The 18,781-nt window shown below is 30.2% G+C and overlaps 1 protein-coding gene across 1 annotated transcript in view; it reads left to right on the top strand.

Moving 5' to 3' along the window:
* The window catches only part of Skel (DM13 and DOMON_DOH domain-containing protein skeletor), a 36,161-nt gene extending 19,443 nt beyond the window's left edge, over positions 1–16,718 (top strand). Inside the window, exons 7-14 of the mRNA XM_015525044.2 lie at positions 10,317–10,416; positions 12,142–12,344; positions 12,779–12,977; positions 13,906–14,054; positions 14,124–14,292; positions 14,393–14,586; positions 14,698–14,925; positions 15,132–16,718. Of these exons, the coding sequence (XP_015380530.2) occupies positions 10,317–10,416; positions 12,142–12,344; positions 12,779–12,977; positions 13,906–14,054; positions 14,124–14,292; positions 14,393–14,586; positions 14,698–14,925; positions 15,132–16,538 (2,649 nt within the window). The 3' untranslated portion in view covers positions 16,539–16,718. The remainder of the gene's footprint in view (positions 1–10,316; positions 10,417–12,141; positions 12,345–12,778; positions 12,978–13,905; positions 14,055–14,123; positions 14,293–14,392; positions 14,587–14,697; positions 14,926–15,131) is intronic.
* Positions 16,719–18,781: the final 2,063 nt, after the last annotated feature.

Genomic DNA, 18,781 nt, shown 5'->3' with positions numbered 1-18,781 from the left:
TTCGTGTGGTATTCTTCTCCACAGAAGAAACATGAAGTTAATTAATTAGATGCTAATGTATATGATATATACATTCGAATATACATATTATGTTGTACTAAAGTGAACTATTGATAGTATTTTTTAACATACATGCATGCATGGTTGAAATATACAAGGTTATTGCATATCGACAAAAATTGTTATCATTAGATACAAAATGGCTGAGTAAAGGGATATAACAAATTACAATTATATCAATTTTTCTTATCATAGAAATTGGAAAATACGCTATATAATGCTCAAAATTACCGCGCATATATACTCGATTATGGTTGGCTCCCTTTACGCTGCCATTTTTGTTATTATCATCAAATATTTGGTAGAGAAGGGGTATATATGCAATAACCTTGTATATTTCAACCATGCATGCAACTTACTGGTCAATTTTCCATCAATTGTGGACATATTTTCTAAATACCTAGTTGTATATTATACAGTGTGATTCACTAAGAATTTTCCTCTCTTAATTTTCCTCTACAAAGCCGTTGTTTAAAGTCTGATTTTCGAAATTTTTATTTGCAAAGACCGTTTATTATTAAATTCTTAAGATTTTCTAATCTACTTAAGAAGTATCCTGTAGTGAAACATCTGTTATTTTTTTTACCTAACCTTTTTAAGGTTACCTAACCTTTAATGAAAATTATTTAGCAAATAATGTTTCTGTACATTTTAATGTCAAGGTTTTTTAAACCTGTGATTTTAAAATCAGAATCAAAATTCTTGCTAGTATTTTTGAATTATTAAACTTCTTTATTATACTATTAACTATTTAAACCACAGTCATAAATTTAGCAAACAGAGCTTCGTACTTGATTATAAAAATAAAAACGTATTGCCTACTTTAAATAGGTATAGTAAGAAAATTATTTTTAAATTATAATTCACAACAAGAATAATCTAAAATGTAAATCTAAACTCAAATATTCTAACGTATTATTTTACAACAATAATAATACCCCATCATATAAAAGTATGAGAAAATACGGAACGAATAACGATATATTATATAATATACTATTTGAGCTATGTGTTGAAAGGAGGTCTAAAATAAAAAAATCGAAATAATGATATTCAATTTTATGCTTCAGTTTATTTTTAAGAATACGTGATTTGTTCACTTGTATAATATGTTTTACGTCGTAGTAGTATAATGTTTACTGTGAACAGAAATTTTATAATTTATAACTATAAACACATAACAATGTAAAGCATATTATACAAAAACGATTTCCGACGTATTTTAAAATTATTGTTGTTACTTGTTTACATGTATGTCACATATACCTAGGTACTTACATTTAACGTATCGTGTTTTAGTATTTGTGAGTTAAGTCCGGAGAATATCTGAATATATAACTATGTATGATGTATCTACGTTATATATAAACATACTGTGGGGTGACTTACTATGTGTACAAATAATATATTAACATACTTACAGACCACGGTGAGGTTTGATGTCATATAGTAATGAAATAAACGTGTGCTCGATATCGTATAGTGAATACCTAGCTGTATAGCTATATCCTACATTATTACAGTGCATAACTTTCCATGTATACATGTTTGGTTAGGGATGAGCTTGGTAGGTATAAAAAAAATATATTCAAAAACAAAATACTATTTCATATTTAAGGTTTAAATACGTTATCTCTATTTTTTAAGCTATTGTACAGAGAGCCAGGGTGGAAGTATTTAATTTCTTAAATTAATTTTAATGTTTTAAAAAATTATACTGCTCAATCCATGTTCCATACGGTATATATATATATATATGGTGATACTAGTAAGATTTGCACACGTATTAGGTATGAAGAAAATAAATTTGATTATATTTTAAATTCAAAATTCCAAGGTGTGAAAATTCTGGTCCTAATCAGATATTTTTCGAGATAAATGTATTAAGGGTATAATAACAATTTTAATAACATATACAGAATATGTCTGAATCTTTGTTACTCCTCTCACCCGAAAAATACAAATATCCTCCCGTATACGAATATTCGCCAAATTACACGCGTGAATTGTACGTAAATGCTAACACCTCCGCCGCTACCAACGCCTCCACCTATTCCAAGCTGAGCCACCCACCACCCACCACCCGTTGCAGCTGCAGCGATTACAGTCGCTGATCGAACGCATTCCGTTGTCCGTGTTGCAGAAGCCAACGGCCACCGGTCCAACCTCGGCGGCTGTAACGGGTCTGCAGCAGCAGCAGACGACAATCCGAAAGTCCGTGGATACTGCGCAGGTTCATCTGCAGCCACCGGCCACTACTTATAGACCAAACTTCGCCAAACTTCCAGCCCGGTCGCAACAAAAAATCCAAACGCCGACCGGATATGGCGTTTATAATACATGATAATTATAGACGTCTGCGTGTTTTGTCGTTCACGGTTTTGACCTGCATGCACATTTCACGCCCCTCGACCGTCCAAGATCGACCCAAAACATTATGCGTTATTACTTATTATTATGATATACCTATTACCTACCTACAATATCGAATGTGAAACTACGAAACGATCTAAGAACAAATTATTATTCAATCTATCTGTTATACAATATAATATAATATACGAAATTTTAACAATAGCCTACGTCTTGCAATTGTAGAATACCTATTATCTATTTAGTATTTTAGTACGTACCTATCTTCTACCAACTTAAATAACCTCCGCTGATGCGCAGTTCTACATACAAGGTTTGCAATACATCAAACAATTAGGAGTGATAAATAATAATTTTAATGATTCGTATTGCGTGTTTTCCAAAAAATATTAGGAATCATGATTACAATTTACATCGGTTAAATGGTTGTATTATTTGTTATGAACATTGACCAAATTATTATTATTGTTTAATGCACAGATTTCAGGTTATACTAAGTACTATACAATAATAGTATAAAATATATTAAATCGTGTGTGCGGAACTTATTGTTTCATAGATGCCATGAATTAACCACCAAATCATAAAACACAATAATCAACGTTCTAATAACTTTTTCTTGTCAATATTATTACGACTAAAAATACTATTATATATACCGTATTCTTTACGATCACATGACACATTCATACTTTTAGTTACCTATACCAGCTATACCTAATATTTATTATTGTATATCATCATTATAATTATAATTTTTGTTTGAAAATGCAATAACCCATTATAGGAAATTATAGAAACAATGTTAAATTTAATATAAAACAATATTCTTTATATTTATTTTTATATCAGGTACCTACTGAAATATTTTAAATGTCAAGTATATTTGTATACAGCTAGTTCAGTAAATCTGAAAAATCCATTTTATTAATTATTCTAGGTATTATAATAAAATGTCAGTTGTTGCATTTTAATTGTGACAATACGGATATTAGCAACCGAAGCAACGGGTATAATTTTTTGACTTGCACAAGGATATTAAGTTCTGACAAATTTTCTTTAGCATGGTTCTGCATGTACATGCGTTTATTTATTTTCTCGAGTTTTCTCGCGTTCATTGCAACCGGCCATTGGTAACGCGTCTTTACTCTCGTTATTAGGACGAGACGGAATGCAAACGGTTCGCTCATAATTCATCTACCTACCAATATGGCAATAAACATTGCTCGAGTATACGAACCTAGGTATATGATTATATGAACGTATATCAGATGTGTCCATATCATGTCGTTTGGTAATATTATTAACGTCGTTAGTGGCATGGAGGTTAAAATTAACAATTATTGCAGTTACGTCTCTGAATTCAAACCCAAATAATATGTGTTTCATAAATGAGTGCACTCATTTATTTCTACTTTAAAAAATAATAAAACTTTTTAGTATTTTATATATATACATCGTACGTTCACGGTACACTATCACAGTTTTAATCTTGAGTATAAATATTTAATTATATACAACTATAATATTATACATGAAATACTTTTCTCCTGAAATCAAAATAATTTAACGTTATAATATAACGTAGCTCAAAACTATGCAATATAAATTGTATAACAATTATTACACTTAACTCGATTAATTGGAGTAGCAATAAGTTCAAATTCAAAATTTTAACAGTTTTAATAAATATATGCTGAAAATAAATTTTATTAATGAGATCATTGATCACCAACAAAGGCGTAACATTAATAACAACTATAGGTTATTATTACAACTTTTCTTCCAAATGTATAGAGTTTAAAATAAAGCATAAAAATTAAAAATATTATTTTATAGACACGATTATATATTAAAACTTTTAATTGATTTAAGCTTTCAAAAATAATTATGTGCCCACTCGAAGTCTTGATAAATATTATAAGTCCAATTTATATAAAATCATGCTTAATAATATACTAAAATAAAGAAATTGTAAATTTTTATACCAAACTAAATAGATACAATTTATTTTATAATATACTATAAGTAATATCTCCATCCTTGGACCTTACCTCTTAACATCACGTGATTTGTGTATAAGTATTAAATTGTATAAGTTATTAATAATTTAAATATTTAGAAAAAAGACCATTTACGTAATATTTATTACATGTGAACCCATCCCTTAAACATCGGTAAATAAAAATCTGCGATATAATAATCATATATTACAATTTAACATAACACCCAAAAGCCTATAATATATTATAATCTTATCTTACTCAGCATATATTACTAATAATTTATTATTAATAAGCAATAAGCAATATATTAAAAATTAACATACAACTAATATTTATTAATTATACCATCTTAATAGTCTATTGGTTCGAATACTAAATTAATAGGACGATAATATAATATGGATTTAGAAATTTACATAAAATCGTCGACATTTGGAGGGGTAGAGCTTTATAATGGGAGCAAAATATGCAATATTGCTCAAGAAAACAATTTAGTTCACGTATTAAACCGTATTGGCCGTATTCAACCATTAACCGTTATACCCATTCGTATATACTCCAAGTAATGTAAATTATATTTACAGAATTCCGAATTTCAAATCGAGAATAGAGAAACAATACAAACTTCCTCGTGATAATCCCCGCCGACGCGACGACGTGGACAATAATAATATTTCGGTTCATTACCCGATTTGGACGATAAAGAATATGTTTAAGCGAAACAAAAACTACTAATAACGATACATCGATTCGCGAATTAAGTTTTGTTTTGTCAATTTATTTAAAAAAATCTATTTTTCGCTCTTTACTGAAAAGGCCGTAAAGGTTGTGGACGAAATAAAATATCTTACAAAACCCAGAGCAGATAACCACGGTCGGACTAATGCGTTTACGAAATTTAATATTTAAAAACACCACTTATATTCTGTGGCCACGATAGGTTCGTGTAATATGACGTGTCGCTCTCAATTTTTGTTCCGAATTCAATATACCTAATATTATATTACGGACGCTAATTCTTCGACCTCCGCCGCCGCCGCCGAATTGATGTTGTGGGCTGGTCTCGTATAACATGATTGTCGGCCACCATTATATTTTCGTATACGTCATTTTTGTGAACCAAAAATGTTTGGCATTACTGTAGCGCGTGGCCGTTCGACCCGATCCTGGATCCGTATAATATTAATATAATATTGCAAACATCCGAGTGCAAACTCTACCGCCACACCGTAATCAAACGCGGGTAGATATATATTATTGTAATAATAATCAAGGATCATAACTCATAGCTCTAAGCCTCTAAAAATGGCTGTTAAAAGTGCAATAATATCCTCTCAAAATTATTTATGTAAGCACTTAAATATGATATACAGTAAAAATATTGAGTATAAAAAAAATGTTTGAAACTTTTAAAAGTTAAAGAACATTAATAATATTATATAAAAAGCGTTATTATTGTATCGTGGTACTCAATTGTTAGCTACGGTTCTGAAAATGACACAAATAAGCAAAATATATCATTTAAACTTTGAATAATGCAAAAATATGTAACATAAAATGTCGTATTTAGCTTCTTGGATTTCTGAAGCAAATGTATTGGTAGCTCATGTCATGAGCATCCTATAGGACATCTCAAAAAAAATATATATATATGCAAATGCAAATGCTAGTAGCCCGAGGGCTTATGAGCCCTGATAATAATGATAATAAGTTTAAAATTAAGTTTACAACGATCGTGTAGAACACCAAACGTAGAACGTCGTCGTAACAATATTATCATAACAATAATAACAATAATACGCAACACCGGTAAATTATATTGTAATACAATAACGGCAAGAATAGTACGCCTCCACGCGGCCAAACCTGAGTACGGCCATATAATTCGTGTTATTACGATCGTTCAGTGCTCGCGATTATGACCGAGAAGTAAAAGAAGAAGAAGAAGAAGACGACAACAATAATGATAAAATATAATATTGTAATGTGTTTCTGTCATTACGTAACGAGTCTTCTTCTTTCGATTTCCGTCGCGCACGAATTGTTTTCCAAACCGACCGCGAAGACGACGCGCCGCGCGTACCAGTTACGGCGGCGCCGGTCGACGCTTCTTCGTACCCGTCGTCGGCGTGCCGCCGCTCTACTCCTACGCGCGCCCGACTAACCCCGTCGCGGCATTACGCAATATTGTTATACGCCGTGGCGCGCGCGGTCGTCGTCGTGTGTGACCTTTGCGCGAGACCAATTATTATTACATTCCGTCGTGTGAACTATTGTCTCGGTGACGTTCTATAAGACGTGTGGCCTTTCCACACGCTTTCTTTTTAGTTTTTACGTCGAATCGTCGACTCAACGATTTTACTAAAGGGGGGGGGGGGGGGGAGGCCAGCACTCTACACGTTTTTTTTTTACTTTTACATCCCTCCAAATCTAAATCATAGCATAAAATCGTGAAGGTGGAATATCTCTGCATGAGTTATTTTGAAATTTGGTTTTCTAGGAATCTTGTCCCTGCAGTACCCATACGTGGCATACGTACGTAACTATTATATTATTATGGTTAGTCTTAATTTGCGTTGTTACCTGTACACTAAAAATAATAGTATTGGGCTAAAGGGTATTTCTCGTCTAAACGCGACCACCCATGTTATAATAATTTTCTACTATATCATTTCAAGGTACATAGATTTATATAGACACTCCGATGGTAACTTACTACAGAAATATCATTGACTATAAATACTATTTATGGTGTCGAGCTGCAAACACGAATTAGGATATAAGGTTAGGTTAGGTACGTGGTCTGCAGCTGTCCATCACTATCTATACATAATCCTCGTCATCTAGATTTTAGATAAAGCGCACGTGATACACTCAAATCTCGATGCGAATAATTATTAATATCGGGTTTCGGATATGAGTGGTGTTTATATCGTCTCAGATAAAAACGCTATCCAGCATTTTGAACTGGTTTTCTTTGCGTTTTGAAAAGCTTCGGATGAACGTCCACCCAGGTGCAACAGCAGTTGGCCGCGGACCAACAAAAATGCCGAATCGTACTTACGATGAAATCGAATATAATTTTTGAAACGCTTATTGAGGCAATGGATGAATTCCGTTTGGATACGTGGATGACTTCGGGTTTGGCGAAATGGCGAATTTTTCACTTTTGACGTCTGCTGCATGTATAGTGTTATAGGTACACATTTTTCACGCACTAATGTGTTCTAAGGGAGTGATTTCAAAAATTGTCATGCGTAAGTAATGCAAACTCATCTTAAATCTCCTCCTGCTTGTTTATTTGACCGTCTAGAGTAGTGACGAGTATACCAATAACCCCTAGTAATTATATGCATACGCACAACGTGGCTCCTCTGTTTGCAATTTCGACGGATTTCCATTCGTCCGGCAATCTGCAATATACGAACAAATCATGATTGGCCATGCATTGGTGGACAGGCGGTAATAATATGACGTTTTCGAAACGGCAATCGCGCTGTATTCATACTTCAATCCGGACGAAATGTACCTATATTATTATTACTATTATTATTACTCGCTACATTGTTGTCGGCATGTATACCTAAACTATTTTATGGTTAGATATGTGTTGCACAACACAGCGCGGACGACCCGCAGAGAGAATATTACGTTGTTTGCGAGACAACAAAATGTAATAATATAACGTATATACACTCGTAATATCAAACACCTTCACTATCCGCCGTAGTCACGCGCCAACGTGGGATGCGTATAACAATATTATAATGAACGCATTCGATAAAACGAAATAAAAATACCTCCGCGTCAAATATAATATATTATAATAAATGGTATCTACGCCTATATACATTGTAATGTTTAGCATTTAATATTATTATATTATGCTCGCTTCTAACATCAGCCGACGGTTACAAATTCGTTTTTAAATTTTGACAGGTCTGTCGATGACTCGCAAGCTTGCATTCCGATACAATCCCGTAAGCCATAGTCATTGCAAGCTCTCATTTATTTCTCTTTCTCTCTATCTGTCTCTCTCTATCTCTTTCTGTCTCTTTCTCTCTGTCTCTCTCTCTATCTATCTATCTATCTATTTTTTGTACTCCGATTTCGTGCTTTTTCCACACAACGCGAGTGTTCAATTACAAGGGCGCGCGCTGCTAACAATTTCAAGTAATTTATCAAAATGTGTATACGTATATATATAATACTATACTTTCTTTGCAGTTTCTCTTTAAGCATCCGCCTATTATTAAGCTAGATAAACTATGAGGTTTTAACTAGCATGTATAGAAGAAAGGCAATAATCATTATTGCTCCTTATAATCTCTATATACCTATACTTGCGTAGCTACTTCTCGACCGACGTACCCACAATATTAATCATTATACATTATATGGAAGTCGGTTTAATTCAAAAAGAGTACCTATACAGATTACAATTCTTTCAATTCCTACAACAACCCGCAAGGTTTGGAATACAAATGAATAATTAAATTAAATTACCCGTTCGCTCTAGATGAACAGATAGACCTATAATGCCTACTTACTTAAAAATTGTTTACTCATTACCAGCATCTGACGATTTAAAATTCGTTACTCGCATACTTGTAAAATACTTGATTAATTTATTTCGCCTTAAGAGTTGATACAAAAAAAAATGAAATGAAATTGAAGTCTTTTTGTAGTATTTATAACTCTTTAGCAGTAAAGGAAAGATGATTATTTAAAGTTCACTTTTATTCGAGTCGACATTTAATCCAAAAGATGCCAACAAACACAAATTAGTTTATGCACCACTAAAGTTTCTTTGCAGTTGCCTTCTTCCTGGTTTCTATACTCGGTCAATATACCTATACGTTTTTTTTTTTATGTATTTAATGTTCCTTTTTGCGATTGTATTCAATTATATTATATATTGTATCAATAATAACAAGAAAAATCTACATCTTTAGGGGAAACGGTTTCTAAAAATGAATGTCTTATCTACAATTCCCTGTGTCCGGTGTCCCCACATATGCTTTATAAACGTTTTTTACTAACGTTATACCAAAACAGTCGTTTAGTAGGTAGTCCTTTTCTAAAAAAATTTAGAAATTAATAACACAATTTTTGTTTAGTGAACAATTAATACAGAACCATTACGGGCATTACGTCATAATATCAATATGTGAAAATGACCAATAGGTAACCTCTTAAATTTGTTTAGGTATTTTTTTAACAAATATTTTGTATCGATCGAATACAATCAAATTCTATAGTTGTATTACGGTCGTAAAATGTTATATATATTTTTTGCATTATTAAAACTATTATAAGTTAGGTAGGTTTTAAAAATTCAAGATGTACACATTAATAAGGCATATAAGTAAATAATAATTATATATCTATCCTTTATCAAGATATCTGCCATTATGTTGTTAAAAAATTCCAAAATAATATTGTATTTATTATATAAAAACGTATTGAATTACAAATCATTATTCTTCAAATATAATATACGCGCAATTATGAATTAAATATGTACACTTTTAAAACTCCGTCAACTTTGACACAATCTATATAACTCGACAAAAAAAAATAAAAATAACAAACAATTCACAGGTATTATAACTAATTTAAAAAAAATAACCTAACAATCATAATTATAGGCATATAGTAATATATTACATTAGAGACTCTAATTTAGAGTAATAGAAATAAAAAACATTTGCATGCAGTTACGTGGGATTTTTTGTACTTATCTCTACAGCAATGTGTGATTCATATACATTAGTCTTGTTCAATTCATTATGGATTAAAATAATATTCTAATGATATTAGTTATAGTAAATTTATTATTGTAAATATTATCAATGTTTGTTATTTTTTTTTTAGTCAAAATTAAACTGTGAAGTACTCCATGAACCTTTAGGATACGAAGTGCGATGGGCAATAGCAGGTGACAGCATTGTAGTACAACTGGTCGCTAAGTTGGGTAAGCTATATAAAATATCACGTAATAAAAAAAATATATATAAATATTTTTTGTTTTTATTTTTATCTTTGTTTAAAATGAAATTCTATTATTTTAAATTGATATTAAAAAAAAAAATACACGATTTCTTGACATGCATGTATTATGAGCCCTACAATTTTATAATAATTTATACATTTATAAAATATTTTTTTTTTTTTTTTTTCACAAAAGAATTAAACAAATGTGCTCAAACAGTGCTCATATATTATGTTGTAGCGCATAATTGCATAAGTACAAGGATAAAATATTCAACATAAAATAAATTCTAAATAAATGAAAGGAGAAAAGACCCCATTGGTTCACTTCACGTGATGAAATAAATATGCTGAACGATTATAAATTATGTTAACAGTTTTAAAATGCACATAATAACAATGCTTTTTTTTTATTTTTTATATTGAAATAATTATAGCTGAATGTATTTAATTTAATAGTCTCAACTTGTCGAGTGTTAGACCAATTTACACTATAATTATAAAATAAATAGCATTTCATTCAAGATATTATGCAGAAATAATATTGTCACTATTCAATCTTATTAATCTTAATAATACAATAACTCATCTGATTTTTGACAGAAATTTCAAAAAATATATCTTTATTACATAAGAGCCTAAAGGCTATATACAAAACTAGTTACAGTAAATTAAAACTGTTCTAAAATATTTCTCGTCACGCTTTTCAATTCTAAATGTATCGTTTATTAGTTATTACCTTACACAATCTTGACATATCACGAATTATTATTATTGCTTTAATCAACAATATTTCTCACACTTTTTCTCCCAAACTACTACATAATACATATACCTAGTCAAAGTTGCAGAATTTAAGTATGACTTACGTTATTTACTATAACGTGGCCGGTTTTATTTATGTATTAGGAAATCATTCATTATTTTAAGTAAATTCATCCGAAGTTAAATAATAGTTTATTTTTATAATTAATTTTTAGTGCCCACTTTAAGTTATTAAAAATTATTTTAAAGCATTTATTATGAAATCTCATTTTGAATGAAACTAAAATATATTAACAAAAATCGCTATTGTAAATTGTAAAGTAGGTACGTATCAAAAAGTACACTGCTTCTATAGATTTAATTTAAATAAAACATAAAATAACATCTATCCATTCTATATTTATACTTAATATGTATAATAAAATCAAAATCAAGTAGGTATATATTAAATCTACTTAATAGAATAACATGTATTAAATTATTAGTTAATTAGGTATTTTATTGTATTTATAATACTATATTCAGTAATCAGTAGTCACAATAAAATGAAATGAAATTCTATATACCTCGTTTACTAATGTATGTTTTATAAATTATGTATTTATGAAGTATACATACGTTAATACAATTATAGTTTTCAATAAAATATTATAAAACATTTATCTGTAATATTAAGTAAATAATAAAAAAGAGTAAATTTGTATTTTATTTACTTTCATCGATGAAATTCTCGATAATGCATTAATATATACTGATTAATATTTAATCCTCAAGCGAATAACTATTTTATGAACAATATTTTATTGCAAAAATATTGGTGTATTATTTTTATTTATTTTTATACCTCATTTTCTTCTGAATCCAATATTATTAAATCTAAAATTCATTATTTTTATTTTATCATACATTATATCAAAATTGAAAATATACTGTTGATTTTTAGAAGACAACCAATATATGTCTTTCGGTATATCTGGTTCACCTACATCAAATCGCATGGTCGGAGGAGACGTAGTTGTAGCCGGAGTAGATCAAACCACAATTAGTGGTTTTGCTCAAGATTATTACTTACTGGATAAATCACAGTGTATTGTACAGCAAGATACTGGACAAGTCAGCGGCAGTTGCCCCGATACCAATATTCAGGTATACACATTTTTATTCGATAAGCAACCAATATAAAATTCAACACAATTTAGATTCCAATCATTATAAAGATGATATTATTTAATTCAAATCCATTGTATGATAAAGTATAATATACTTAATACATTTAGTTTGTGTGAGTTTACCTTAAATTATTAATACTATTAGGTATTACATAAGTTAAATTTACATTAATTTAACATTTCGCGATTTTATATTTCCCTGATTTTTATTATCAAAGTTATAGAATATATGCTATACCTACAACGTTAAAATATTTATAAAAAAATTTTTTTAATGTTTCCATTATTGTATGTGGTTTTTAAGCAAGAAATAAACTAAAAATGTATAATACGTTATTAATATTCAGAAACAATCACATGGATACAAAGATTTAAAAACGATAGGATATTTAAATGAATTATATTTGTTAGGGTCCGGCCGGTGAAAGTGTTCGTTTGTTGAACGCGGCAATAGTCAATGGATATTCGATAGTCACATACCAGAGGCCATTAAAGTCAAAAGATAATCTTGACTTACCCATATTGACTAATAAAAGCCAGCCAATAATTTGGGCAGTCGGTCCTTTGAATGATAAACACGAGGTTTCATATCATCCGATATTCTCAAAAGGTATTTACTTCTTATAGTAATATAAAATTATATCTTTATAACTTAAGTTATAGGTAAGTCATGACTCATAATCATATTATAAGTATGTATCGGTGAATATGATACATTCATACCCAATTAACTTTATTGTGTATTGTGTATCTACCTATATGTATCTATATGTATCTATATTTATATTAATTTATACATGGAGAATCATATTCATACATTGGCATCAAACACATTCAATAACTGTATTTCTATTGTTATATGCATACAAAGGATACACGCCGAGATTAGAACCGTCACTGTGCTATATTTTTTGCTCATAACATTATAATATTATTTTAGTCTCTAGCAAATTAAATACTTCAATATTACAGAACCATGTAAATTCTTACAATAATAATAATAATACATTTTAGTATTTCATTTACTGTACATTGTCTTGTTGTGAAAATCTATGTTAATTTTTAAAACCCTATAGTACCATAGACTGGAAAAACTGAATTTATAAAAGAATATAAAATATTATACGAGTATCTAAGTATTATCATGTTCGAAAGCACCTTAAAAACATCATAACTTCTAGTCGTACACTTCATACGTTCTTAATACGATAAGTTTTAATTTATATTAAATCTGACTAGTCTGAGGGACCCTTTTATTTTTACATATCTTATTATTCTAATTTTTTCTTCGGATACCGCAATTTTTATATTTTAAGAACTTTTTGTTATGTACAGTTACAAAGGTATACACATATAAAAATGTATCAAAATATGAACACAATAGGTAAAAATTATAATTTGTAGTACTTAAAAGAACATCAAAATATTATCTTTGAAATATTTTTATTTATAATTTGTTTTCATATTCAAAATTATAACTTAAAGTACATGGACTTTGATTTTATACTAATTTATATTTTATGGAATATTTATCATAGAAACGATAAAAATTGATTTTGGCCGCTTACCAGAATGGAACTGCCCTATACCAGATACAGATGCTAAATCAGATACAGTTCATAATGAAGTCACAACAGTACCAAGTTCAATAGATATAACTACGACCATCCAAAGTTTATTAAAAGAGGTTAATACAATATTTTTCATAAATTTTATTCCATGGTAAACTTATCGTAAACGAATATATATTTTCCAGATCACCCCTACTAAGAAAATTCGACCTCGTCCGGTTCCGAAACCCGCCCCGGTAGAAAAAAATGTTGCGTGGGATATCCCAGCCATTCAATGTTATGAACCAGACGATGGTGTTTTCTACGCTCAAATGGGTCCTACTGGAGGAAAACACGGTTATTCTGCTATTACAGGTTAATTATTGTTTATGATTTAAATAAAAATACAAACAAATTATACGGGTGCCTATATTTACGAATTATAAGTATATAACGTTTTATTTCATTTTTGTAGGACACGTTGGATGGGGAATTTCGTGGTACATAAATGGATTACTCATACCAGAAATAAACGTTGTTAGAGGACAAACATACACATTTGTAGTTGAAGGAGGATTAGACACAGAAATACCAGCGAAATACCACCCATTTTACATCACTGATGATCCTGTTGGTGGATATGGTTACAAAACAGCGGAAGAAAGAGATGTAATTATTTTTAAGTTCCCATGTGATAATTATGTTTTTTAAATATTTACGCTCGATATAAGAACAGTATTCATGGTTAATATTTTATGAGTTTTATCTTTTACTTGACAGAACATCCGAATATTTGCTGGAGTTACTGTTAGCAAATCAGGAGAAGTAATCCCAACTGGTACGGGTCGTTTATGCAATTGGACTCCAGATCCACAACAGCCTCCCGCGGATGAATTTGTTTCCTTTGGTGCTTATCAAAGAACTCTAAGCCTGGCATGTGATAATGGAGATCCTGGAATAGTGCAATGGACTCCGGATGCAGATACGCCAGACACAGTTTACTACCAGGTAAATCATATCAATTATTAGTATAAAATGTAAAATCTCTAATATTATTATAAAACAAAACAATATATTTGTCTATAAATTCAGTAATTAAATTTATTTATTAACTGTCTCAATATAATTAAAAAGATTATATATATATATATTTAAAAATATATATATATACATATTTTTTAATTAATTGATTTAACTGTAATAATTGTTTTTAGTGTTTCACGCATCGTCACTTGGGTTGGAAAATTAACGTATTAGATACATGTGATAAAGAACAGCCTAGCTCTGAGCCTAGTGCACCTGCTTCAGAAGATTTACAGTCTAGGGGTAGCATTCAGTACACAACGAGAGTAAAACCAGACGTGGAAAATAAACAGTTGTATAATAACAATGAACCTATAAGAAATTACATCGACCAACAATCAGATCACAAAGGACATAATATGCCATTAATTCCCACTGAGTTAGAAGAAAACCTTAAAACCGATTTTTCAAAGTCTTCAACAAATCACGATCAGTTTGTTTATAATAACTACAAATTCCCAACGGCCACATCACAACAAAACACTCTTTACACATATCCAAACTCAAATTATACATATGGGAACGTACCGTTTTACATGCCAAAAGCTCACTACGGCAGTCCGCAACCTATGACGTCTTCTACTTATAATTACATGTTACCATCATATAATATTAACAATAATAATTACAGGCCCATAAGACAGCCGGTCATTCCACATTTTCAAATGCAACCCAATATTCTCCCAGACCATCGTCCCACACAAATAGTTTTCACCCCTAAGCAGCCAGTCGCTGTAAAACATGGTTATCGGGTATCGGGTAAGAGGTTACCGCCAAATGGACCCATGCCGAACGGTGCCCATCACTCTGTAGTATACAAGAAACCCATTTACAAATTTAACACACAATCACCATTGCCTTTAGTGAGCCACTACAGTCCTGTGCCCTCTGTTTCTCAGTCTATGCTTTCCGTCCACCCCGGTAATTTCCAACAGCAACAACAATCGCTCATTCAGCATCAACAACCTCTCATACAGCAGCAGCTTCAGCAGCCAATGTTCCATCAACAACAAAACCCAACTTTCTATTTGCAACAGCAACAGCAACCAATTGTCCAACAACCCAGTACTTCCATGTCACAGTCAGTTTCGGTATCGTATTCTTCATCAAAACACCCAAAATCTCAACAAATGATTGGCTACATGCCAATCCAGAGCAGACAAGAGACCGATGTACAACAGCACCAATCACAAGGTGGTTTTAACCCAAGCAGTGTAGTAGTCGAAGGCGGTTTCAAACCAATCATACCCGGTGGCAGTAGTATTATTCAAGACAGGTCTGACAAAGAAATCAGTGGTACTGAGGGCGAATTTGATGAAACTGTGACGGTCAGACATTACGAGAAGAAAATGAGCAAAAAACTAATATCCAGAAAACCCACAGTCAAGCTAGTAGATGTTATAGCAAAAGAGGATACCACCAATAAGGAACCACAAAATACAACCGTCACTACCACCGAAAACGCAGCCTACGGAAATAAAGTGAAAACGGAAAACACTGTGGAATGGAATCAAACTACCGGAATACCTGTTTTATAATAATAATATATAGTAGATAGTGGTCTATTTATATTTTATACATAAATGCCATTGTATTTGCCCACTCGGCGTTATACCTTATACTTATTATATTAAATAAAATATTGTTGTATTAAAAATTAATATTTAATCATATAGTACTATAGTAGTAGGTAAATATATTTTTTTTACAAACATTTACTTATTAGTTTGTTGCACTTGAATTATATTTAAAAAACTATTTGTTATAAGTTAAATAATATATTACATAATAATAGTATAAATACATTTTTTATCTGGCTAAAAATAAGCCAATAAAATAATATAAATTTATAAAAAAATGTGTCTCTTTATTTATTTTCGACTTTAATTTTTCCCTATTTGGATTAATTTAATGAATATTCATTTAAGAGGACACCACACAATAGTTTGTGATTTTTACGTTTTTTGTCAAAATTCAAACTTTGAATGCTTATAAAAAAAAAATTGTGACTGAATTTCTTTTATTTTTCAACTGCTATTGTAACAATATGTTAAGAGCCTTGTATTAAGAGGACGCCACACCCGCATGTGTTGTCTCCGTCTTACAAACGTATAACATAGAAAAATCTGTTAAGCGCGGGGCAACTTTACTCCCTTTGTATTTATAGTAGAATTACCAAAATTCCACAACGCATAGGTAAGAACTTTATCAGTGTCATAACGTCGTTACTTTTTTGATAACATAAATATAATTAAAGTCATAAGCTTAAGAAAATACATTTATTTTTTCATTAAATTACTTAAAATTATTAGTTTATGCTATCAAAAAAATAACGACGCTATGACACAGATAAAGTTCTTACCTATGCGTTGTGAAATTTTGAAAATTCCATTATAAATATTGAGGGAGAAAAGTTGTCCCGCGCTAAACAGATTTTGTTATGTTATTATACGTTTGTAAGACGGAGACAACACATGCGGGTTTGGCGTCCTCTTAAAATAAAAAACAAAAACCTGATAAGTACAATTTAATACCTTCGATTAAATTTTAAAAAATAATCAATATTAATATACGTGTTTATTGTGATTATATCATTAATATTAATATATATTCTTTGATAATGTATTTGTATTTCGTTCAAACTCTGATTTGAAATATTATAGTTCTGAAGTATATTCAAAATTTTCAAAAATCAGAATTTAATTTAACTTAGTTGGCCATTATTAAAGAAAAAAATAGGGTAAACATATTTAGTGGATCATTCTGCAGCTTCATATAGTATATGAATCATAAAATATTAAAATCATTGTAAAACGTTTAGGAAAGACTAAGCGTTCGATGTAGGTATGATATTATTGAAATTCCTGAATAAAAGTAAAATGCTTAGTTTTGTTTTTGACAATATTATATATCTAAATTGCGATACAAACTTGAACCTATTCCGAACAATGTGATTACTAGCAAAAGGTTTTACAAAAATGAGTTTTTATTTTTTATATAACTACCTTTATAACCACTGGTTTAGGGCAAAAAGAGTGTTCTAAAAGTTTTACGTAAAAACTTTTTAGATCGAAAATGTCATCTGGTAGGTACTTTATATAGGTCATTTATAGATGTTTACTATTACTGCAGTAGATAGTCTCCGGCGTCTCCGGAGAGATAAAACCGATACACAAATTGCGAAAAAAAAACTGTGACATTTATTCGGTAGCCTACCTATTTATAATGATACCGTAATTAATAAAATTATTAATTTATTTAGAAGATTACAGCTCCATTTTCACCAGTTATTTTTAATTTTGTTTAATTATTTAAATACATTATATATTTATATTATTATATTATTAATTTATTATGTATACGTCAAAATTATTAGAGCTGGGCCGATACCGATACCCGATATTAGTATCGGCCGATATTGGTACTATCGGTTTAATCGGGTATCGGTTTTTTTTCCCAACCGATAGTAAAACCGATATAATACAGTCGCATATCAATTTGTATGTAATGGTGATGGTTATACCGATAACGCTATTTTTAGACATATCATGTAAACAACAAATGATTTGGTAAACACAGTAAAACAGTAAACACAATGCAATCACAATTTAAATTCAATTTCGTTTAGTTATTATTTAATATTTAAAAAAAATAATTATTTCGGAAATTAGCGGAAATCTAATATGTTTTGATATGCCACATGATTTAAATGTTACATCGGTTTATATATCGGGTATCGGTTTTTGAAAAATATATCGGGTTTTTAAGTATTTTTATATCG

The sequence above is a fragment of the Diuraphis noxia genome, unplaced genomic scaffold (genome assembly GCF_037042655.1).
Source record: "Diuraphis noxia isolate RWA-SAM2 unplaced genomic scaffold, SU_Dnox_SAM2 contig0005, whole genome shotgun sequence".
Lineage (NCBI taxonomy): Eukaryota > Metazoa > Arthropoda > Insecta > Hemiptera > Aphididae > Diuraphis > Diuraphis noxia.
This window is presented reverse-complemented; position numbering and strand designations above follow the sequence as displayed.